Source organism: Neofelis nebulosa, chromosome 4 (genome assembly GCF_028018385.1).
Source record: "Neofelis nebulosa isolate mNeoNeb1 chromosome 4, mNeoNeb1.pri, whole genome shotgun sequence".
NCBI lineage: Eukaryota > Metazoa > Chordata > Mammalia > Carnivora > Felidae > Neofelis > Neofelis nebulosa.
Genome location: NC_080785.1, coordinates 30,811,392 through 30,836,899, shown reverse-complemented (window position 1 = coordinate 30,836,899; position 25,508 = coordinate 30,811,392). Strand labels below are relative to the sequence as shown.

Genomic DNA, 25,508 nt, shown 5'->3' with positions numbered 1-25,508 from the left:
GGTTGGAGGATGTTTAATCAACACACTATTTCAAAGCACTTTAAGAGAATCATTTCTTTGTAAAACTACAACTGATGATTGAATTACTACTTCATAAAAATCTTAGAGAAGCAGTGGAACTCAGAGACCAAAAGCTCTAAGTGCTTTATTTTACAAATGTAGAAATTGAAAACGAGAAGCAAAAGTGATGTGCTCAAAGTTACGATTCTGTTAACTGTCCTAAGTAGGACTGTAACTCATGTTTCTGGTTCTCCAACTGCAGCTGAGTTATTTTCATATAGCCTTGTCAGTAGAACACAGCGGAGAAACTACAATACTTGATTCGTTTAGAGTGAGTTGGAAAGTATTCAATAATTTCACAAAAATGAACCTGATTTTCAAGCTAATTTACCCTGATCTCTTTCTGTTGGTTTTAACAAGGCTTTGCCATTTGAGGCATCATTTTTGGAATTTAGTTGATAATACCTAGATAATCAGTCTATGAATTCAGAAGAGTATATTTGAATTTATGATAACTTCTATGAAGCTTTCTAAGAACAATTTTTTTTTAGAATAGAATTTTGCAGTGCCTGGATTTTATATCTGGAAGCAATAATGCCCTTCAATATGAAGGGAAGATTATATATTAAATTTTGAAACAGGATTAGCACTGAATTTCCCACTAAATGTCTGTGATTTAAATCAGTGAGGGCCTTTGGAACTTCAGAGTTTAGTTGACTTTGAGGTATGGTTGGTGCTATTTTCTGCCAAAGCAAAATTTGCAACTGTCAAGTTATTTGTGTTATTCTGTTTACCATAAGAATGTATCTATTTCCTTTTAGTTTTAGCACATATCATGGTTTGGAAATATATCAAGGTTTTCAAAAATATTCTCAAATTTCTAAGGGCAAGTTTTTGTTTGATGTTATCAAATAAACCATTTTATTATTCTGGATTTAAATGTTGACTTTCAGAGATTTGAAGGTAGGGTGTGGATGGAGTACACAGTAGTTCACGTCTATACCCTGTGAGTTTTTGCATTTTCTTTACTTTAGCATTTATGAATGCCTAACTCACTAGAAGCTTTTTCATTCCTTGCAGGTAAACATATTACCAGAAATACAGCATCAGCTTTGCAGTAAAGAAGGATTATGTCAAATAATTAGAAGATTTCCAGGTAATCTTTAGTTTGCCTCCTTATGCATAAACATGTGAGATATGTAGCCTGCTTTAGCAGATACCAAATAATGAGATCTCAGATCCATATATTTAGCTCCTCTGTCTATCATTTCACTATCACAAATCTTCCAGAATCCACAAGGTTTTTGCCCATGGGGAGACCCTGATAAAAAGGAATACAAACACAACGTTGGTATTCTTTCTTTTAGTTTTGCCTTCTAATTTTTAAGGTGAATATTCCCTTCTTCGTGTTTTTCTTTAAAATCATTCTTGTTTTATTTTATTTTTTTATTTTTATTTTTTTTATTTTTAAAACCCACTTTTATTTTTTTTTCAATATATGAAATTTATTGTCAAATTGGTTTCCATACAACACCCAGTGCTCATCCCAAAAGGTGCCCTCCTCAATACCCATCACCCACCCTCCCCTCCCTCCCACCCCCCATTAACCCTCAGTTTGTTCTCAGTTTTTAAGAGTCTCTTATGCTTTGGCTCTCTCCCACTCTAACCTCTTTTTTTTTCCTTCCCCTCCCCCATGGGTTTCTGTTAAGTTTCTCAGGATCCACATAAGAGTGAAAACATATGGTATCTGTCTTTCTCTGTATGGCTTATTTCACTTAGCATCACACTCTCCAGTTCCATCCATGTTGCTACAAAAGGCCATATTTCGTTCTTTCTCATTGCCATGTAGTACTCCATTGTGTATATAAACCACAATTTCTTTATCCATTCATCAGTGGATGGACATTTAGGCTCTTTCCACAATTTGGCTATTGTTGAGAGTGCTGCTATAAACATTGGGGTACAAGTACCCCTATGCATCAGTACTCCTGTATCCCTTGGGTAAATTCCTAGCATTGCTATTGCTGGGTCATAGGATAGGTCTATTTTTAATTTTTTGAGGAACCTCCACACTGCTTTCCAGAGTGGCTGCACCAATTTGCATTCCCACCAACAGTGCAAGAGGGTTTCCGTTTCTCCACATCCTCTCCAGCATCTAGTCTCCTGATTTGTTCATTTTGGCCACTCTGACTGGCGTGAGGTGATATCTGAGTGTGGTTTTGATTTGTATTTCCCTGATGAGGAGCGATGTTGAGCATCTTTTCATGTGCCTGTTGGAATCCGGATGTCTTCTTTCTTGTTTTATTTTAAAAGCAATTATTATAATACTTCTTAATTATATAAAACTTGAGGTTTTAAAAATATATGTATTTTTTCATGATTAATTCTGGTCTCAATAAATCTATTTCCTTTTTTTTTTTTTTTGAAATTCCCTGAATTTGCCTGTTTTACACAGGATACTGAATGAGTAAATTCTGTGCCTTGACAACATTAGTAATTTGGGACAAAAATTACCATATCTTTTCCTCATAGATTCCCAGGGTGAAAGAAAAATCAGACGGTCTATGAGTCTTCATAGATCAAATTATAGCTTACTTTAAAACCCATCAGTGAAAGGGTTTCTCAAATTTCTTGTTTAAAACCTATTTCATGCTATACAGCTTATGCCCCTAGAAAGTATTTCACTATGTAATTAAAATTTAGATCTGCATAGCTTCAATTCTATTTTTAAAAATTTAATTTGTGTTCTGGTGGAATCAGAAAACTGGTATCTTATCCCATTGGGTTTTCCATGGGGTTTCTGCTTCCATACCAAAGATAAGCCACATTGGTATGTCCCATTGTAAAGACTAGTCTTCTGCTGTCATTTATTAAGGATTAAAATGTAGTAAAAATGAATCAAAAATTCAACTTTCAATTTAAGATACTTGCCTAAGATAAATAATAGTCGCATAAACTTGGTTTTATAGTTATTGTTTTATGTAGCAATTGTAACTGCCTCCATAATCTCTAAGTTTTGTTTTATTTTGTTTCCGTAAACTTCAGCTGGGTAGTTTTTATTTTATTTTAAAAAATGTAATGTTTTTGTGAGATGCAAGTAAAGTAATTATTTCCATTAATATATTATTAGGAAAACACACAAAAAAAAATATTATTAGGAAGTATCTAGGAATCCTTTAGGGAATTTGAAAAAAAATTTTGTTTATATTTTTAACAGAGCCTACATATTATTAAAGTATGTTTTTCTTTGTTGCTACTTACATTTCCTTTTTTTAAAAAAATATAATTTATTGTCAAGTTAGCTAGCATATAGTGTATACATGTGCTCGACTTTGGGAGTAGAATCCCGTGATTCATCACGTACATACAACACCCAGTGCCCATCCCAACAAGTGCCCTCCTCAATGGCCATCACCCATTTTCACCTCCCCCTACAGCAACCCTCAGTTTGTTCTCTGTATTTAAGAGTCTCATATGGTTTGCCTCCCTCTCTGTTTATAACTATGTTTTTCCTTCCCTTCCTCCATGGTCTTCTGTTAAGTTTCTCACATTCCACATATGAGTGAAAACATGATATTTGTCTTTCTCTGACAGACTTATCTCACCTTAGCATAGTACCCTCCAGTTCCAACCATGTTGCTGCAAATGGCAAGATTTCATTCTTTTTCATTGCCAAGTAGTATTCCATTGTATATATAAACCACATCTTCTTTATCCATTCATCAATTGATGGACATTTGGGCTCTTTCCATAATTTGGCTCTTATTGATAGTGCTGCTGTAAACATTGGGGTACCTGTGCCCCTATGAATCAGAGCTCCTGTATCCTTTGGATAAATTCCTAGTAGTGCTATTGCTGGGTCATAGGGTAATTCTATTTTTAATTTTTTTGAGGAAACTCCACACTGTTTCCTAGAGTGGCTGCACTAGTTTGCATTCCCACCAAAAGTGCAAGAAGGTTCCCCTTTCTCCATATTCTCACCAACATCTATTATTTCCTGAGTTGTTAATTTTAGCCATTCTGACCTGTATGAGGTGGTATCTAAATGTGGTTTTGATATGTATTTCCCTGCTGATGAGCAATGTTGAGCATTTTTTCATATGCTTATTAGTCATCTGGATGTCTTCTTTGAAAAATTGTCTATTCATGTCTTCTATCCATTTCTTCACTGGATTATTATTATTATTTTGGGGGTGGTTGTTGAGTTTGGTAAATTCTTTATAGATTTTGTCATTTGCAAGTATGTTCTCCCATTCTGTCGGTTGCCTTTTAGTTTTGTTGATTGTTTCCTTTGTCGTGAGAAGATTTTTATCTTGATGAGGTCCCAATAGTTCATTTTTGCTTTTATTTCTCTTGCTTTCGGAGACGTGTCGAGTAAGAAGTTGCTGTGGCTGAAGTCAAAGAGGTTGTTGACTGTTTTCTCCTCTAGGATTGTGATGGTTACCTGTCTCACATTTAGGTCTTTCATGCATTTTGAGTTTATTTTTGTGTATGGTGTAAGAAGGTGGTCCAGTTTCATTCTTTTGCATGTTGCTGTCCAGTTCTCCCAGCACCATTTGTTAAAAAGACTGTCTTTTTTCCATTGGATACTCTTTCCTGCTTTGTCAAAGATTAGTTGGCCATACATTTGTAGGTACAATTCTGGACTACTCACATTTCAAAATGATAGATTCAAAATATTAAGTTTCTTGGGGCGCCTGGGTGGCTCAGTCAGTTGAGTGTCCGACTTCAGCTCAGGTCTTGATCTCATGGTTCGTGAGTTCGAGCACTGCATCAGGCAGAGCCCACTTCAGATCCTCTGTCCCCTTTCTCTCTGCCCCTTCTCTGCTCACATTCTCTCTCTCAATAAATAAAACATTAACTAAAAAACATTAAGTTTCTTTAGCATTGGAGTTAGCAGAACATGTAGAATCATAGGACTAAAAGCTCATTTATACCAGAAATTAGTTATCACTTTAAAAACACTTGCCAAACAACTCTTACACAAGTTTATATTTTATATTTTGCTTCCATACAATTAAGAAGTTTTTTTTTATTGTTGAGAGACAGAGAGAGGTAGAGCATGAGCGGGGGAGGAGCAGAGACAGAGAGGGAGACACAGAATCCAAAGCAGGCTCCAGGCTTTGAACTATCAGCAAGCACAAAGCCTGATGTGGAGCTCAAACTCATGAACTGTGAGATCATGACCTGAGCCAAATTCAGACTCTTAACCAACTGAGTCACCCAGGTGCCCTACAATTAAGAGGTTTTTAACTGTCTCCATTTGCTTTAAATACTACTTTTTCCTCAAGAACATCTATAGGCTCTAGAAATATGTAGTCCTTTCACTACGACATCTAGTGTTTTAGTTTTCTATTTATCTCTGTGACTAACAGGATAATTTCATGGAATATATAGCCTTTTAAGTAAAATTATTTCTCTTATCATGTTATCTTTCTTTAGCTGAAGATAATTTTCTTAGATGTGTAGCTTTAAAGGACAGCATGTAAGTTCACAGCATTACTTTCTGACTTAAACTTTATAATCAATAGCTTTTGTTATAGACTGTTGCTATGAATATACACTATGTAGTATAAACCCTGTATTCACAAGACTGAAAACATTCTATTTGTTGTCAATACTGAATATTTAATATTGAACAGATTAGATAACAACATGTCTACGTCAGTACCTAAATATACACTACTATTAAAGAGGTAAGATAGTGAAACTAAACAAACTACTTTATAATTTAGCCATTTTACTTAAAGCCAAAATGTCCTGTGCCGTTTTAGGCTGTTTCCTTTGGAGGTAGACAAAACACAAATTTGTGACACCAGAGATTTAACTCTGCCAACTGTTAGCTCTGTGATTCAGAGGTTGTTCATTTTTTGTTTGTTTGTTTGCTTTTTAATCTATAAAGTGAGGATAACGAAACCCATTTCATAAGTTTAATTTAAAAAATATAGTAGTTCCTATTATCTATGTGTGTGTGTATAATTTGATTTGAATAATAAAGCATATTATATATTATACCTGACATAATGCTCAAGTAATGGTAAATGGCTCATCCTAGATGCAAAAAATCAAACAACACACCTCACAGTGTTTAATATTTTTTCTCTTTATATGATTGATTATCACTCTGATTTTATGTTTCTGGCAAAAACTGTGAAGGGTCTGAGATTTCCCCCTATTTCCAAGCTCACAAGTCAGCCTGCCACTGTTTCCCAAGCACTGGCAAAAGACATGAGACTCCTGGGTCAGAGACAAACGACTTTATTATTTACAGCAATAGCAGTAGGCAGACTAGCAGCATTTGCACTGGTTCACTGAATCCCAGTTCCCAAAGGGTGATGTGAAGAGAGCTAGGTGACACTTGTATACTTAGTGGTTTGCGTTTCAGTAGAGCAGCTCTGAGCTTAGGGAGTTTGAATGTTTTATAATGGGCAGTGAGCATACCTGCCCTTTGCTCCAGAGAGAGATATTATTTTTGTTATACTGGACAAAACCTTCTCTTTTTTCCAGAGTGAGACACCATCTCTATCTTTCAATTCTATCTACCATATAAATATCTTTGAAAAGATAGTTCAGAACAAAGATAATCAGTGCCTCTGTTCGCAAAATGTACAGAAATGTGAAAGATGCATGGAGAAGTGTCTCCCAACAGTTTCAGAGAATACCGGACAAATTCTAGCTCTGAAGCTTAATCAGTGTATACTTCTGACCAAGACTTAAAGCCGAGTTGTGCTTCGGTTTTCTTGCCTATGAAAATACAATGTTTGGCAATGAATAATAATGCTGAGATTCTATGATTCTGCTGTACCTTTTTTTTCATTCAAACATGCTGTCCTGGGCTTTATCTTAAGCAGTAGGCAGAGACAGGGATGCTAAGAGAGGAGAGAAGATCATCTGGGTGTATGTAGCTGGAACCCTGCACATGTGGCAGGACAGAGTTTGGGCCAGAGGTAGAGGAGTGATTGAAGACAGCATGTAAGACTAACACAGTCTGTTCCTTTCCATAGTCAAACTGAATGTACCTGCCATCAGACTTGTGACTCACTTTAAAAGTCACAAATCCATGGGATTTTATTGGCTAGCACAGAGATTTATTTTTACCTTAGCATTTATATGCTTTGCCTTTTGGGGAAAGAAGGTTTCATAACTTTTAGTTGGCCCAGAGTTCTGGTTAATGTTTTTTGTTGCTTTTTAGTAAGCTTTTTTTTTTTTTAGATAAAAAGGATTTCTTTCCCATATTTGAAATAGAGACACAAAGCAAAACATCAGAGAAAGGTTTTACTTGGGTTCTGAGTTGTTGTTTTTGTTCTTTTTTATGCAGCATCACCACCCAATAAGCCCTGGTTAGAAGTGTGCCAGATTTTTGTCCATTACTTGTGGTTTCCAGTAGTTTTACCTCACCCCTGAGCATTGTCATTCACGGGAAGCTTGAAATGGTAGTACCCAGACTTGATGCAAAGGTAGCATTTTGAACACTTTAGGACCTGTGTCCTCATTTTTATAATGTGTGGGTACAGAAAGAGAAAGTAAAACGATACAAAATTAACCTTTTGTTGTATCTAAAGAAGACTGGACTTAAAATATCATAGATGTGGGGCACCTGGATGGCTCAGTCAGCTAAGCGTCCGACTTTGGCTCAGGTCATGATCTCACGGTTTGTGAGTTCGAGCCCCATGTCAGGCTCTGTGCTGACAGCCCAGAGCCTGGAGCCTGCTTTGGATTCCGTGTCTCCCTCTCTCTCTGTCCCTCCCTTGTTTGCACTCTGTCTTGCTCTCTCTCAAAAATAAATAAAAACACTAAAAAAATATTTTTTAATCATAGATGTTTACTACCAAATGTAAAACATAGGTTCCAAATAACATAATTGAAATTATTTTTAAACATTGATCAATAATAGTTATTTATCTCACGTGGCACTGATGATCGATTTTAATACTCCAGGTCTAAAAATTCCTATTTGTTATATGATGTCAGTGGAATATCATCAGGGAAACAGGTAGCTTAGCTTGGATTTAAATGAAGCAACATGGAAATTGTGAATGCTTAATACTGCCTGAGGATTTTTATTGCTTTCATTTTTTTCCTCCCTTCCGCTATAACTTGGAGGAATACTCTCCTTCAAACAAGAATACAAAAAGTGAGAACATTCCCGTTAGTAAAGACTGGGGACTTGTCTCTTCAAGGCAATCAGGCAAACTTTCAGAGAAAGGCCGGTTTGCTTATTCTCTGTCCTCTCAAACGCTGACACCCCTTCTCTGTGTCTCCTGTGTGTTCCTTCATGTTTCTGCCTTTCCAAAGACTTCCATCTCCTGTCCTATACACGATTGTTTCCTTTATGCAAAACATTCTTTCCCCAAGTAAAACTCATCTCTTTAGTATGACTGACTTCAGCTAGGTGATAGCAGAAAGTAAGCTGATGGAACTAATTCAGACTAAATTACACCCTCACCCCAGTCATAAGCCTCTTAGATGTATTTGCATTTTTATAAAAGAAGCTTGCAAAGCCAATGAATTTCTAATTGGTAGAATTTCTGGAAGTGCACTTAAATTCCCATTCACTTCATCTGTAAGCCGTCCACTTGCAAAGCTACTTGGATCCGTCTACTTTCTCTGTCTCTACCATGACCAGTCTAGTTCAAGCCAACATTCTCTCATAAACTGCCCCTTCCTTTCTTGCCCGTGAAAAATCCACTCCATTACTGAGACTGAAGCCAGAGTTATCTTCCCCCATCCTTTTCATAAATAAAACAAGTTTATTAGACCTCCTCAGAGCAATTTATCTAGGGACTAAACAGCGAGGCCTAGGTAACTGGCTTTCTGATGCTCTGACTTGATCCAAGGTTAGATTTTATGTAGAAGAAAAGTCCCACACCCAAATGTTGTCAGGGACCTGGGATGTGACTTAAATAAATTCATAGCAAATTCAGCAGCTTGAGAGGTCAGATAACCAACACATTTTCAGATTTGGCCTGTCATCAAATTTATAGACTCTTTAAGCCATTTGGTCTCCAAGAAGAGAAGAGGAGGTGAAGACGTGGACAAGTACAAGGCAGTACCATGTGGCATCACCCAGATGTACCTCAGTAATGTTGCAGTGTTGGAAACTTAGGGGAAGTTCCCTCCTGTGTCTCACCCCTGCAAGATCCAGATCCCATGCAGTGATCCTTCTTCTCTCACCGTCTGATCCCTATACTTGTCTATGCTCCTCCCCTTTGGCACATGTTTGCATTTTCCTAAACTCTTTGTGATTCCAGCTTCCATTTTCCTCACAGAACTTTGCTAACCCCCGAGAACAATGACTCTGGGTTTTCTGCTAAAAAAAACCTTAATCTCTGGAGCTGGGAGGGATCCTCAGCATCTCTTCGCTCCTTCTCCTTACTGTCATCTATTGACATTCTGATCATTCAACATACTCCGTAAGGAAATTGGCACCCAGTTTAACTTCTTCCTCTCCACTTCAAATATGCCAGCATTCCTGTCAGTTTTGATGTGCATACCAATGACCTTTCATTGTCCTAACCTTGCAGCTCTTTGATGTTATCAAGCCATGACCTTCATTTCTAATCAACTTTAGCCTCCAAGTACTGTAGACTTCGTCAGCGGCTTGCATCACGCAGCACTACCCCATCTTTGAAAGCTTACTGATTCACGACTTTATAATCAGTCTTCCTGGTGTTTTCACTTCTTCAGTGCCAGAGGCTGAAACCTCAAATGACACTTTTAGTATTCTTAATTCTACTTCTTTCTTGAAGTCTGTCGGCCATGTTTGGTCATAATTCCTTTCTTACCAAGCCTAGACCACTTAGTCTGCCACTTAACATTTTTCTCTACAAGCACTTGCAACATTGTATTTTTCTTCCACACCAGTCCTTAAGGCAATTATATAAAAATCTCTTAACCTGACCTATCTGCTTCTACACAACAAACACTGGAGAAAATCATAGGAGTTTGCTGTGTTTTTGTTTTGTTTTGTTTTGGTTTTGTTTTGTTTTTCCTGAGGATGTCTTCCTCACTTGCTAAAATGGAAAAAAAATCATACTACTTTGCAATTGTCAGCTCAACCACCACCACAGCTGGCTGGTGGCCCCTGAAGCAGCCTGTCCTAATTTCTCTCTAAAATACTTACGAAAACACACACACACACACACACACACACACACACACACACACACACACACATTTAAAAACTGTTCCTAGCATGTGCATTGCAGATATAGGAGGACTTTCCATGCTTTGTAAGGCTGATGGAAGTAAATTGTCATTCTTAATTTTGTATTGATAGAGAAGATCCTCTTCGTCCTTGGTTATGATGTATTTCCAAAGAAAAGTGAGCAGAATGTGTTGATGGTTTGGATGGGTTTGTAAAAGAATATCTGCTGCGGTTTTAGCCAGCCATCAGTTGGGCTAAACACATTAGATACCAGGAATGGAGCTTAATCTGTCATTCAGCTTTAGGTACCAGAAAATTCAAGTGGGAAGTCAAGGGCACATTCCTTCCAAATTAAGCATATTGTTTTTAAAATGAAAAAAAAAAGTATAAAGAGGAGAATAAATATCTTGAATTCACTAACCCAGAAATAATCACTGGGAACATTTTTTTGTGTTTTGTTACTCGAGAGTACCTTCCAAGTGAAGTCTACCCAATTTTTTGAGGTAAATTTATACTTTCTTTCCTCTGTGTTCCTATTGTACCATGTGAAAACCTCCATTATAGTCACCTCACATTGTATCTTAATTGCATCTGTATGTGTTTGTCTTCCCACAAGGACTGAGTGTCCCTGAGGGCAGGACCTTATTTCTCACTTCTCAAGTTCAGTACATGGCCGTAGTTCCTGGTATGTAACAGCCACTCTAGTCTTTTTAAATTAGAGACTGGAGAGGATGTTAATGGAGGGTATCAGTGTTGTGAAAAGAGAGCCCTACCCATCATCGGGGGTCTTGGCAAAGCTTAGACAGATTTATCCCTTTACCCATTACGAGCTCAATGTTAAGTTGGTACTTTGGGGCAAAGGACAGGGGCAGGCAAATTGGAAAATACTGTCGCAGTCCTCCAAGATAGAATTACCCATTTTAAGTAATAAGGCATTTGCACTTATGAAAGAACTAGAGAACTGTTATACTATTACACATGTGCAAGGCAGAAAGATACCAATAAATTACATAAGGCAGCTTCATCTTCTAGGGGATCACCACTGCAGCCAAAAGACTCATATCTCATTGCTTTCTAAAAGGACAAGCTTAACACTTTATCACACTGTTGACTGATCATTCATGCAGGATACACGTGGACGTGTTCTTCCCTTGGGTAGGCTCCTGTTTGCATACCATTGCTACCCAAAAGTCTTTAAGTACTTGTTCGCCACTTGTTTAGAGTAGAAGCTAAGAATTCTCCAGAATGATGGAGAAGGAAGATAATAGTAAGAGCTCTCCCTTTCCTATGCAGTAAGGTTTTAGTACTTCTTATAGATCAGCTCTCTGGACAGTTTTCTTCATCTTAATGGTTCTATATTCAGAGTAGAGGAAATACAATACTTCTTGCTGACTATTGTGCTTCAGCACTTATTCTCCATGGATCCTGTGAAAGTAAGGGTGTCTGAGATATGGCCAGAACATCTAAATCAGAAAGAAAGAGCATTGATCTAGATTGCAGTGAATGTTAGGTGGATTATTTTTCTTTTTAAAGCTCTAAACCTTAAAAAAAAATCTCAGAAACCTTATTTAACAAAGAAATGGAGCTGCTCTGATCGATAATGGGTAGGATCCTACTCTCTTCATCCTTCCCTTTGTTTTTTTCATCCTCTTGGTGGCCCCTGGAAGCAACTTCCTAACACCTACTCGACCCCGGCAAGCTCACCAGAGTTCAGTCTGGGAATCATGGCTTGAGACAAGGAGCTTTAGAATAGAGAGAGTTAATAGCAGCCAGTGGGGGTGGAAAATACTGCCATGATTCTATTTGCCAAGTATGAAAGTTAGGAATATTCTCTTTCCTTCCTGTATCCTGTTCAGGTTTTTGGTCACCTATGAGAAGGAAGTTAATGAAAACAGAAACAAAATTTTTAGAGTGATCAAACATGAATTTTTAAAATTACTTTCACCTTTCCCTTTTATTATGCCTTGATAACACTAGAGATACATTCATTATGAGAAGATTAGAAAATACAGATAAACAAAAAGAAAGAAAAGTGTATATGCAGTGTCATTACATAATATTTCATACCTTCCCTATGAATGTACAAATTTTACATAGTAGAGTAACATACACTTTGAATGTGAATAAGCTATGGCATATTTATCAGTGGAAAACTATGAAGGCATTAAAAATGATGGAAATCGACACTATTTGGCAGAGAAAAATGCTCATACCATATCATACCATATTGTTGACTTAAAAATAAGGGTAATCCCTGTATATGCTGTACATATATTTTATATTATTATATGCTTTGCCTATGTATATAATATCTACTTATAAAATGTTATTAACAATATTTTGTTTTCAAAACATATTCTTACTATAAACATACATGTATTAGTTCATTCATTCGTCAACAATGCCTCCATAAGGGAGATACTACTATTCCTTTTTTGCTCAAGTGGAGAGAAATCAGGGATGTTTCCCAAGACCACACATTTAACAGGTGGTAGCTGCACACAGACACTATGAGTCTGGAGGATGAAGTTTCTCAGCCACTGCACCTGGCCAAGCTCCTCGCATGGTATTCAAGGCTCCCACTGGATGGCAGCCTCCATTCCTCCCTGGTCGCCCACTATTCCCTCCACCCAAATCTGCTCAAGCCAGGCTCCTCTTTCCTCTGTCCCTTCAATGGCACACTTAACTGTCCTCTCCTCTCCCGGCCTTTACTCTAATGACCTCATTTGAACTTAATCATCTCTTTTAAAGACCTTTCCTTCAAATACAGTCACACTCTGAAGTGCTGGGGGTTAGGACTTCGACAGATGAACTTCTAGGGGACACGGTTCCAATCATAACAGCCAGAGATGGGTGGAGGAAGGAAATATGATTGGCTGTTCCACCAGATCCATATGGAGAGAGGAGAGCAGATCCCCAGGGGAAGAAAGGGATATTGGACAGATGAAAACAACTTGACTGGTTACGATAAAGCCCATGGAATTCTTTAGGCAGAACAGCCTCACACCCCCACCGCAAATCGTTTTAAAGTGAGAGACTATCTTTCTTCTCTTCAGCACCAAGAGTCCAATACTGTCCATTGGGGACTCAAGTGCCCTTCTGCTGACCCCTATGTGGATTGTCTTAGTTCTCACTTCCTGCCTTGAAGCCCAGTTCTCACATGCCTCTGCTCTCCAGAGCCAGCTAATTTAATAAATTAATTAGTCCTGCTGTGCTTTCCTGTCTCAACTGTACTGTACTTGCCCCACCCCCACCCAGGACATACTTCAACCCAAATGAATAATTCTGTTGGTGAGAATTTTAGACACCATTGCAGAACCTCATGGAAACTGCTGAATCATGCAAATGTGACAGGCAATCTCTGACACTGTCTGACCTAACCATAAAATTCACCGCTCTGCCTGTAAGACATAAATCTCTAAATTAGCTAATCACAGCCAAAATCAAGTGGAGATTTTTGGGAAATGATAGCATAGCCTTGCTCCATTTCCTTGAAAAATGGGGGGGAAATATCTGCTGTTTAGTATGTAGTTTGTTAGTCGGAAACTACATAATTCTTCCTTCCAGTTGGTATTTCTTAAAAAGAAACAAGCTTGTCAATGGGCCTAAGATATATATACTATGTAGTGCTTCATGCTTGGCCACTGGCAAGATGGAAGGCAAAGGCAGTGGTGGCCAGTAGCACTGGGATATGTGGATGAGTGTGCATTTTAGGAGATCCACTTTGTCATCTTCTCTCAGGGAGAAGCTGGCCCGAGATCACTGACCCAAAAGTGTCTCTTGCTTCTGTGTCACTCATGGCTTTACACTTTGCACGTTTGGCATGAGGCCAGTTTGAAAGGGACAGCATGTTCATTTTTCAGTAAACATTTGGCAGCTCGTTGACATCTCTGAAGTTGTGCTAAAGACCAGCTAGCTGAGGGAGCTGACTAATCCCTTTGTACTTTGGTAGGAAAAGTCTGGTAAATCTTTACTGGTTTGTGACCTTGCACTTCATGCCACCATGTAGGTATATCCATCTGTTTCACTTGGAGTTTGTTATCTTCGGCCACATACTGTGATATAACAGAGGCAACATTGTGTAACACACTTACAATATGATTCTGATTATGAAATGTGATTTTCAATGGGACTGTAAAGGAAGAAGTGGTAAGAGTGACCTTCACTCTTTTGTTGCCTAAATCTCTGTGGCAGGCTGCTATTTACTTATTTTGACGATAAAATAGGTGAGTGAGAATAACACTTAAATAATACCAAAGCAACTTGTTACAACTGTGAAGAACTTCAAACAATAAAACTGGATTTCTTTGCATTACATAATAAAGACTCAGTAAACTATATTTATACTTCATGGATTTGGTTATTCGGTTATCCCAGCCTGCATTTATTCATCAGTTGTTTTATATCTTGCTAAGTGTAGACACATTCCATGACTCAGTATGTAGTCTGCCAAAATAAACTATACTATGTTTGTTGGCATTTTCCTCAACAAATGCATCACCCAAGCAGTGACAATGGTATTTTCCCCACCTCAGTTCTTCTGGAGCCATTGTATTTGTAACAGATATGTTAGCAGTGAATCTGAAGTTTTGATAAGATGCCTGAAAACATAACGTGCTTCAAAATAGACATAAAAGTTCTTACAGAAGTGGCCAAACTTATTTTTATGCCATCGGGGGGCTACACTGTTTGGGGATTACAAGAGCTGATTAAGAAGGTTGCAAAACAAAATCAGGTTCAAGGATTTAGCTGGTGACGTGTTGCAAATTCATCCTGACAGTTACATACTTGATTTGTAAGTGAACTCAATAGGCAAAGGAGAACTATACTATAATTTTGATTCATTTGTCTATACATTTTTAAATCTGTCATTTATGTATTTAGATAAATGAATATAAATATAAATATGTAAACACATAAATGTAATTTTTATATTAATTAAATCAATCAATCAATCAGTCTATCCATCTATCAAGAGTGTGTGTGTGTGTGTGTGTGTGTGTGTGTGTGTGTAGTGTTGGAAGATACAATGTGTGGAACTTCAAAATAACCTCTCTCCCAGTCTCCTAATGGCAGTAGACATAGATGTTGAACAACAAAATTTCAAGTGTTATGAAAGAAAAATATTGTTAATAAGTTTTTTGTGCTCATATCTTTTTTCATTCACTTTCATGGAAGTCTAGGACCATGAACTGACTTTTGATTTGCAAGATTATCATCAATATTATAAGATAAAAGCCCACTAAAGTGATCCATGAACTGTAATGCACACAGCTTCATGAAGGGTATGTTGTTTAACATATTATTCATGGGAAGGTGATTCTTGTTATGACTAGTCTCTTGAATTTTTCTTTGAAAGCATAATAATTAACAATACAATTTATTAGTACCAATACATTTTAACAGGCATTTAATGTCTTCCAATCTGACACATCCTGTTGAAAAATATATTGATAAAGACCCAAAATGAGAGTTGCAGCAAGCTATACACAAAGTGAAATACATTTAGTTTCCTAAATAGAATGTTAGAATCCTTCATTTGTAGTTGAACTTGTGATTAGAAAGGATACATATCTTGGCAGAACCATAATTAAGTGAATGAATGGGGTAGTAGTTTTGGAGGATGTTTTACTCTTTGATGATGGGTTGGGTGTGCTTCTGTCTGGGAAAGAAGCATCGACTCTATTATATAGTAAACACATACAAATCCTCTGGTTCATTACACTAATAACTTTTGAGACCATTTTCTTTAAACTTCTATTAGCACCATCTAATGGTAAAATAATGGAACTTCTTTCTTCTCAGTCATTTTAATTAATGACAACATAGAGTCATAGCGGCACTACAATTCCAGTGTTGATAGCCATTTCATGAGAAAATGTGTAGCATGTCAAAGGGTCAGCTTAACCCAAAAAGGACAAAAGTAGGTAATTCATCCACATTCACCAAGAGGGCCTTTTGAGGGTCCGTTTTGCCTCACCCATTTCTAAGCATCTGCAAGAAAGCATGAACTGATAAGAATTTTAAGCTTCTACCTAGTGAAGGCAGAATTCAGGAATCCTAAGGTCCAGGTTCGAGAAGACCTGAATTTTAGTTCCACTCAACTGCTCCTACAGTTATGTGACTCTGGGAGAAGTACTTAGTCCGTTTGTGCCTCTTATCTAGGCTTGTAAAATGGGAACAATTATACTGACCATTCTTTCTGATAGAGTTGTCATGGAAATGCTTTCCAAAAGAATATGTGTTGTAAATCTGTAAAAGTAATATGTGAGGCATTATTTCTATATTACTCAGGATGTCCATGAATTGACTCAGAAAGAAAAATTAAATGAGGCTTCCAATTTTCCACATTGACATAACTGTGACATAACAGAAATGTTCTCTTTGGAGGCATTCTGATACGGAAGGAAGTAGGCAAGTATTACCCAGAGTAAGAGGTTGAATACAGATAGCCATCAGAAAGAATAAGTACTAGTTTTGGGTTTGTTTTATAGACAGTTATAGTGGGGCTTCTTGATTAATGCCACAGAATTATTTTATAGATAAATTACCCCAAGACAAGAACAGGAGGTAACATTAAGTTTTTACTACATGTCAGACACTGTCAAGGACTTTACATATTCTTATAACTCTCTATGACCGTCTATGGGACAGATACTGTTATGACTTCCTTAGATAAAGAAATGGAAGCTCCAAGAACCTCTGGGAAATATAGCTAGAAAATCCAATTCTCAAGTACTGTCCTATACCTGTTATAATAACCCTGAGCCTCTATACTTTATTTTAAGCTTGTCTTATAATGTAAGAAAATAAGAAAGGAGCTATTTAAGAAAGCCTAATACCTGGGCCTAATGTGAAATTGAACTTATTTACCCATTTTATTATGATGATTGTAATTATTTCATCAACTAAAATAATACTTAAAAAAATTTTTTTAATGTTTATATATATATTGAGAAAGAGAGACAGAGCATGAACAGAGGAGGAGCAGAGAGAGAGACATAGAATCCAAAGCAAGCTCCAGGCTCTGAGCTGTCAGCATACAGCCTGACGTGGGGCTCGAACCTACAAACCGTGAGATCATGACCTGAGCTGAAGTTGGCCGTTTAACTGACTGAGCTACCCAGGTGCCCCTAAAATAACTCTTTTTAAAAATAAAATAAAATAACCCTTTAAATCTCTTATTTATCATAATATTTACATATAAGCAGATGTGAAGTGAATTTGCTCAGGCAAAAACATTGTTTTTTGTTTTGTTTTGGTCTTTTAATAGGGAACTCAATAGCAGATGGAAATTGCCAGCTCTGGGTAGTGAGAAGCTTGAGTCCTCAGCACTTACGGTCATTCTCTCTCTCGAGAGTCCTCTTGATTTTTCCTCTGTTACTTTTTTTCTGATGTGCCCATTCTAGGCTCAGCTCCCCAAACTATCTACAGCCTTTCTAGGCAGAGTAGAAAATTACCGCAACAAACCTCAAACTGCAGCCACATGCCTGGGGTTAGGAGTGATGCAGGTGTGGGTATAGCCGCTGGACTCCGGTCTGGAATTTTAGTAACCACCCTGGGCCACGTAGGAGGGCCAAGAATTAGTTGTCCTGGCTTTTTGAAGCTGCCTTTCTGATCTTCCTGGGACGGTTTTTAGAATTCCCTGATTGTGCAGCCAAAGTGGTTAATAAAACCCACATTCATGATGTAGATTAAAAAATGTGAGTAGAACCAAATTATGTTTTGTGGGAAATATATGCTTTCTGTGGAATTAATGGTTCTTGACCATGGTTTTCAGAACAAGTAATTGCTTTGACCTGATTGCACATCTGCTGTTGGATAGTGGCTAGGCAGAGGCTGAGCCAGACTGCATAGGTGGGAATCCCATCTTAGCCACTTAATAGTCCGCTGTCCTTGGGCAAGTTTCTTACCTTGTCTGCACTTCAGTTTTCTGTCTGCAACATAGGGACAATAATGACTGTGTCTCCTAGGACTGGTAAGAGGATAGCATGAGTCAATACATTTAAAATACCTAGAACAATGCCTTGCACAGAATGTGCAACCCACAAATGTTAAGTATAATGACTGTTGCTTCAATAAGTATTTTCATAAATATTAGTGGATGATTACTAACTGGTAGTTTGGTGAGATGCTTGTTTGTCAGGATTCATATTCAATGAATATGAATGTGGGATTCCCCATATTCATATGTGGAATTCCCATATTCAATGTGGGAATAAAACTAGGATCTTAAAATAGTCACAAAAATATTTCTTTGCTTCCACTTATACTCACTGTCCTCAGGCCCCTTCATCTCAAAATCCTTTTGCCAATCACTTTTGGGTCATCTTCTGTTCCTGTCAGACCCTGCATTCTTTTTTTATAGCAGATATATTTTCTGACCTCTGGTTAATCTATAGCTTACCTGTACATACAATTTCAACAAGCTAGTAAAATGCCCTAAGTTTAAAATAAAGGTTAAATAAAAGGAAAGTACTTTATAATATAACAATATATAATATAGTATGTAAATTTCAGGCATAATGACACCATAAGGTGTAACAAAATTGCCAAATGCTTGGCACTTAGAGTTTGAATCACCATGAATGTGACAGATACAAATTCAGATTGGTGCGGTTGTATCTTAAGGAGACTAAGATTCCCTGGGTCATGTCACTATTGATGATGTCCCTTTCCAAAATGGTGATCAGCTTGAGAAAGTCACAAACAAGACAAACAATAGTTTTCTCTTGTTTGCCCATGGAATTATACCCCTGCAAAATTCAGTGTATATTAAAACTGGGTAAAATTCTTACTTATAGTTTTTATATAAAATGGAATCAAGCTCTAGGTTCAAATAATCACCAACGGGCTTTTTACCTACATCAACGTCCAGGTAGATATTCAAAAGTGATGAGGGATAAGAGGGAATTTGTTGTACACAGAGTGATATTCGACATGGTAACAATTGTTGTGATATGTGCACTGGCCAATGAGGATGGATGCCTAATTGTTGAAACATGCTGGACTTTGCACCTTACCAGTACCTTCCAAATAAATATCCTCTTTATCCTACACAAAGCACAAATCCAGTGTTTATTAAATCGTTAAGTTTAATCCAATCACTTAAATTTCATTAAATTTTACTTATTAAATTTCAGTAGCATTCTTCATCATTGCCATGCCCTCAAATACCCTCTTTGTCTTCGAGGGTGTATCTTATTTGCTCATGAATGCAATCTCTCATTCCTTGGTAGCATGTCCACCGTTTACTCCACGTCCGCCCTGGTGTCCTGTGCTCCTCTGCTGCTGATATACACCCCTGGTCATGCCCACCAAAGGCGCTCTGTCACTGGCGCCCCACATGGCAGAGGCTGCTGCTGCTGTGCCTGTCATTGTCTGTGCTAAGGTGCTAAGCCCGGTGTCAGGCACACAGGTGCATGCTGTGCCTGCTTCTCCTATGGCCGCTGCTGAAACCGTCGATGCCATGTCCCATTGGAATACTCACTATTTTGCCAATGGCCTGGAAGTCCCTTGGTATTCTCAGAAGCCCGAATGAGTCAAAACCAAATTGACTTAGGAGTAAAAAATCAGGAGTTAAAATCCTTCTTTATAGTTTTTTGATTGCATATAATAAAAAAATTGTTTTAGTATTGTTTTTGCTCTGACCAAAACCTGGAATGGAAGACAGGCTATGGAATATAGGAGCAGTGTACTAGAAGCTGCCCTCCTCTTACATGTCCCGTTATCCTGAGAAGTATCTTGCCAGCCACGTCTTTTCTTTTTAGGATAGGTTCCTTATTATTAGGCTTCACCCACAATTCTTCCAGTCAAGGCCAGACGTGGTGAACTCCTAGTTGAACACGGATTAGTTTCACACTAAAATTCTATCACACTGGTAAATAATAATCAGATAACAGTCTTGCGTCTCCCATTGACCATAGGGTTTAAAAGAGCAACAACACAGAGAAGTGTCTTTCTTTTCCCATTTTTGGGGGCTGTGATGGTAGCATTTAGCATTGTTGAGTTCTTAGAATGTCACAACTGGACCGGAAATATCTCTCTTGAACAGAGTATGGAAAAAGGGTTGTATTTATTCCTCAAGTATAAAGCCATTACTATTTATGTCCTTGTGTTCCAAATATTGTAGAAGCAAAAGTTTACTTTGAATCTAAATACAGAATTGAGAAGAAAAGAAGAAAGATTGCATGGTTAAGTCAACTGGTCTTTGCCCTAATTTATCTTTTTCAGTTCAGTATTTTGTAATGTTGCTGTTTCTAGATCCCTTCTCTCTCAGCCCTGGGTAGTAGGGCAGTCAACAACCAATTTTAGAAGAACTAGTGTCACTTAAGGGAAAGAACTTTAAACTATATTCATAGCAGGCTATAAAAAGCAGAGATACCACCCACAAAGTGATATTTAAAAATTTCCAGCTACGTGATTTATTGGTAAATGTACACATGTGTTGTGCTACAAACAAAATGAACGATGTACCAGGTGTACCCTGAGTTTTTTTTTTTTTTTTTTTTTTTTTTTTTTTTTAAAAGAGTTTGTTTTTTTTTTTTTTTTTTTTTTTTTTTTCAACGTTTTTTATTTATTTTTGGGACAGAGAGAGACAGAGCATGAATGGGGGAGGGGCAGAGAGAGAGGGAGACACAGAATCGGAAACAGGCTCCAGGCTCCGAGCCATCAGCCCAGAGCCTGACGCGGGGCTCGAACTCACGGACCGCGAGATCGTGACCTGGCTGAAATCGGACGCTTAACCGACTGCGCCACCCAGGCGCCCCTGAGTTTTTAAATTAAGACTAATTTTACCTAAAGGACACATTTTAATAGAATATTTTGCTGTGTGTAAGCTATGGAAACAACATTTTAAGCTGTCTGTGGGTGAAAAGTCCTTAATTATATAGAATATAGCTCACAGGGAAAAGCAAAACTGAAAAGCAACCAAAAAACCTAGAGTCTCATGTCAGTTTTGAAAATTTCTAGTCAGAAACATGTGCCCTAATGTCAACTCAGGCTCTGAGGAATAATGGATACTGTGATTATTTTAAGTGACTTGGTAAATAAAAGCCAGATTTGGGGGATTGAAGAAAACACTAAGCAAAATTCTCTCAGAAATCAGGGTAGTGGCAAGTTGAAGACTGGGTGAGTAGTTCTGAAGCATTTTGCTGAAAACCTGAATTGCAAATCATTTAATGGATAATGGTAGCCATGAACTTTTGTCATTTTTCATTCTAGGTGCATGAAATTGAATGAACAACTCTTGAGTTCAACGTTTCTCCTAATAGAAATTTCATGACTTTTTCTCTAAATCTGATTTTGTTTGGCTGCCAGTGGCATCCCTTCCCTCACATCACAGTAGAGTGCCCTAGGAGTCCTCTTGGGCAAAGGGACCTGACCTTGGGCCAAGGGACCCGACCTTGGGCCAAGGGACCCAACCTTGACTACAGAGGCTGGAATCATGAATGGCAGCACCTAGGCAAAAATGGCCCCTTTGAGAGAATGCTGATATATTACGTTGAATTAAGCAAACAAAAAAAAACAAAACACCCCTTCCAACAACAATAGGTTTGACTCGAAAAGCCTTGAAGAGTGGTTTAGAGTTTTTTAATAGATTTTTTTTTTTTTTGAAATGTGGAGGGGTCAGGACAAAATGACTGCAAGGGAGGAATTAGCCTTACTCAACAAAAAATGAAATTTGTGCCCAAATCTGCATTCATAACTCTCATCTCTCTCTGGGCAACCCCCTCTAGCTCAACAAAGCATCACCTGTACAACCTCTCTTCTAATTGATTTCTATGTCTGCTCTTCTCTCTCTAACTTATTTATATAAATTAAAAAATTTAAATGTATTTCTTCCCATTACTCCAAACACCGTAACAAAGACATGGTTCCCACATAAGCATACATCATTCTTTCATAGATGGGAAAGGAGGAGAGGAATACCTGTACTTTGATAATTTTTTCACTGTTACCCAATATTTTTCCCTTTTGACTTAAAACTAGCTTCAATTTTTTCCACCACTTAACAATCAAAACTTTTTTTATTTTTAAAGATCTAATTTTTAAGTAATCTCTATACCCAACATGGGATTCAAACCCACAACCCTGAGATCAAGAGTCACATGCTTCTGGGGCACCTGAGTGGCTCAGTCGGTTAAGGGGCCAGCTTCGGCTCAGGTCATGATCTTGTGGTTCATGAGTTTGAGCCCCATGTTGGGCTCCGTGCTGACAGCTCAGGGCCTGGATCCTGCTTTGGATCCTGTGTCTGCCTCTCTCTCTGTTCCTCCCCCGCTCACACTCTGTTTCATTGTCTCTCTCTCAAAACTAAATAAAGAATTTAAAAAAATTAAAAAAAAAGAGTTACATGCTCCACCAACCAAGCTGGCCAGGCACCCCAACAATCCAAGCTTTTTAATTCAGCTTCCATTGAGCCAAAGTATAGCAGAGTTGGTTTGGTTAACTCATGACTTTGAGCCTTGACTGATGCCAGAGCTCACAGGATTTTTAAGGTGATGACTACACATCTTTAATTTATTAAAAATGACTGGGACATTATTGGGTGCCACAGAGTCATTTTCCCAAAAGCATTCAGTGTATTTGGGAAGTAAAAAAAAAAAAAAAAAAAAAAAAACAAGATATAAATGACTTGCTATCCACCATCCACCTATTTTAAGGCATCTAAGTGGCACTTTAGAACTGGATGTTCAGTCTGGATTGCTATTCAGGGACATGCAGACAAGTGGGGTTAATTGAGATAAAATGCTGATGTCAAAACTAAAGCCTGAGTTAGAGTGTATTAAATCTCTGAAAAATAATTATCTAAAAATTTCTAAAAATATATATATATATACATAAAATTTATATCCATATACTCACATATATATACACACACATGCACGTATATACTAAAAGCATCTTGGCAATAAAAAAGATAAGATATGTATAAAGAAAATATGAAGAATATCCTTATAGAAAATAGTCATTTGTGGGGCGCCTGGGTGGCGCAGTCAGTTAAGCGTCCGACTTCAGCCAGGTCACGATCTCACGGTCCGTGAGTTCGAGCCCCGCGTCAGGCTCTGGGCTGATGGCTCGGAGCCTGGAGCCTGTTTCCGATTCTGTGTCTCCCTCTCTCTCTGCCCCTCCCCCGTTCATGCTCTGTCTCTCTCTGTCCCAAAAAAAATAAATAAAAAATGTTGAAAAAAAAAATTTTTTTAAAAAAGAAAAAAAAAAAAGAAAATAGTCATTTGAATTTAATGTCCTGACCAAAATTCTTCACAGAGAGGAGACAGCTTAACTTCAGGGTTTAAAATCTAGAGAAGAGTAGGAAAAGAAAAACTCAAAATTTTTATCACCTAATTAACATTTTTAAAGACCAACAGTTATTTAGCACTTCAGATATGAAGACCCTTCCCCTTTTGGCTCAATTAGTTGGTTAATTTTTTAGTCATTTACAAGGTATAAAATAGGTCAAATGTACCTGGCTAATGATCGGTTTACCTGGCTAAGGTTGCAAACTGAGACACCATCTCACAAATCCTTGTCAGGTTCCACTTGACCTCTGACTCTTGCCCTTTGTGTCCTCATCTATATTAGGAGTGGACTCTTGTATTATGATGCCGCTCAGCCAAGCCTGATCTCCAAAGACTCCAACTATATGGCTGGTCAGTTGTGGGAGGGGAAAGAACTTAGAATAAAACGGTTCCATAGAAATATGTTTGCTGTCTCCTAACCAAAAATCTTTTCTGACATATTTCCATGTTCTTGACCTATTTCTGGCATTTGGATCTCTGGCCCTCATTAGATTTCATTTGGCAACTGGCTCTAGTCTCCACATGTTCTATATTTTTGTCTCAATCTTGGAGTTAGATATTATGACAATACTGATATTCTTAATATGTACTTGGCTCACATATAATACACTTACTTATAAATAGTGTAAAAGTAGAGAAGAAAATTGACAGTAATACTGTGCATGTTTTATTATACCAAAAACATAGGGTAAAAATTGAAGATTGAGTTGGTCTGTGAAGTTACCATTAAAGGAGAAATAGGTTAATGCATCGTTTTGTTTAAAATAGGGGCAATCACCCCCATCGTTTGTGTCTTGTATTTAAATTAGGATTGACTTTAATATACTTAAGAAGAATTTGGAAATCACAAATTTTTAGTAAGTCATTAATTATTCTGATGTAATATATATCAATAATATTTCATGGCTTACTCCAGAAAATGTTACTGAGAAAAAAAGTTTAATATTAATAAAGTGATTAACTTATTTTCACAATGGGTAGGTTTAGACAGCTACTCTATTATCATATTTGTTGCACTCTATGTATTAATATTTGTTGGAGACTGTGTTTCAAATTATTAATGATGCTCATTAATTTATACTGAATTATTCATCTTTGGTCTTGCTGAACTAGTCAAGCATTTTTTTCCCTTTCTTTTTCCCTGGAAAATTCATGCAGAAAAATATCAAAGCAAAATTAAGCTGCCATAAAGTAATAAAACAATCTTTCATGCTGTTTGGTCATTGCAGTGAAATCACAGGGGCAAGAAAATTGAAGTACTCGTCTTGACATAGCTTTTATTACCAAGGAAAGTGAACAGAATTCAAGGTTCTTGTGTTGTCATGGTCAAAACATAGAGCAGTTCATGGGGAAAATTGTTTTTGGAGAATTGCATGACTTCGACACTTCCACTGAAAAAGAACAGAAAGAACATTTATGGCTTGCATTTACTGAGTGCTCAATAAGCATTTGATCGATTGATTGGCTGATTAATTGACTGATTAGTTGGTGAACACTTTATGCAATGACTACTTCTTTAAAACACATTGTTGTGTCATTGATCTGGTAATTTTTGTGGGTCAAATTGTGTCTCCATTTCCATCAGGACATGGAGTACATATTATTTCTTACAACATAAAATAGAAGTTATTCTTCTCCCCCAAAAAGTACTATATTGAAATAGTAAGATATTTGTATTTGTGGTGTGAGCCACCCTGAGATGGTAACATAGGAAAGATTTTCTGAAACCAGAGAAATTAAACTTTTGGTGTCAAATCCACATAGGTAGTAATATAATAATGTCAAATCTTGAGAAATAAATTTTGAGTTGCTTAGCTTAAGGTTAGCATTATGTATTAATAATTCCACTCTCATAAAATGAAAGTAAAAATGCATTAAGGAATTGATGTATTTGGAGCACATAGATCCTCAAATTATACCATTCAAACTCAAGTGCAGGTCTGAAATAGTGTCATAGATTTGTCTATGTGTCATAGATTTGTCTATGTGTCATAGATTTGTTGACCAAGAGCTAGTTCTATTGACTAAGAGTTAGTTGTGGTGGTTGTTGGTGAAAAAGTTAT

The 25,508-nt window shown here is 37.3% G+C and overlaps 1 protein-coding gene and 1 long non-coding RNA gene across 7 annotated transcripts in view; one reads left to right on the top strand and one right to left on the bottom strand.

Moving 5' to 3' along the window:
- The window catches only part of CPED1 (cadherin like and PC-esterase domain containing 1), a 270,661-nt gene that overhangs the window by 62,764 nt on the left and 182,389 nt on the right, over positions 1 to 25,508 (top strand). For 5 of the 6 annotated variants that reach the window (XM_058724477.1, XM_058724474.1, XM_058724475.1 and 2 more), the window contains exon 4: positions 1,081 to 1,156. The exons of the other annotated variant lie outside the window; for it this stretch is intronic. In XM_058724477.1, coding sequence (XP_058580460.1) covers positions 1,081 to 1,156 — 76 coding nt within the window. The remainder of the gene's footprint in view (positions 1 to 1,080; positions 1,157 to 25,508) is intronic. 6 annotated transcript variants of the gene reach the window in all.
- Positions 19,225 to 23,675, bottom strand: LOC131509077 (uncharacterized). Its single transcript, XR_009260282.1, has 2 exons — positions 23,613 to 23,675; positions 19,225 to 20,300 (listed from the first exon to the last, which is right to left on the bottom strand). It is a non-coding gene; the product is annotated as an uncharacterized LOC131509077 (long non-coding RNA).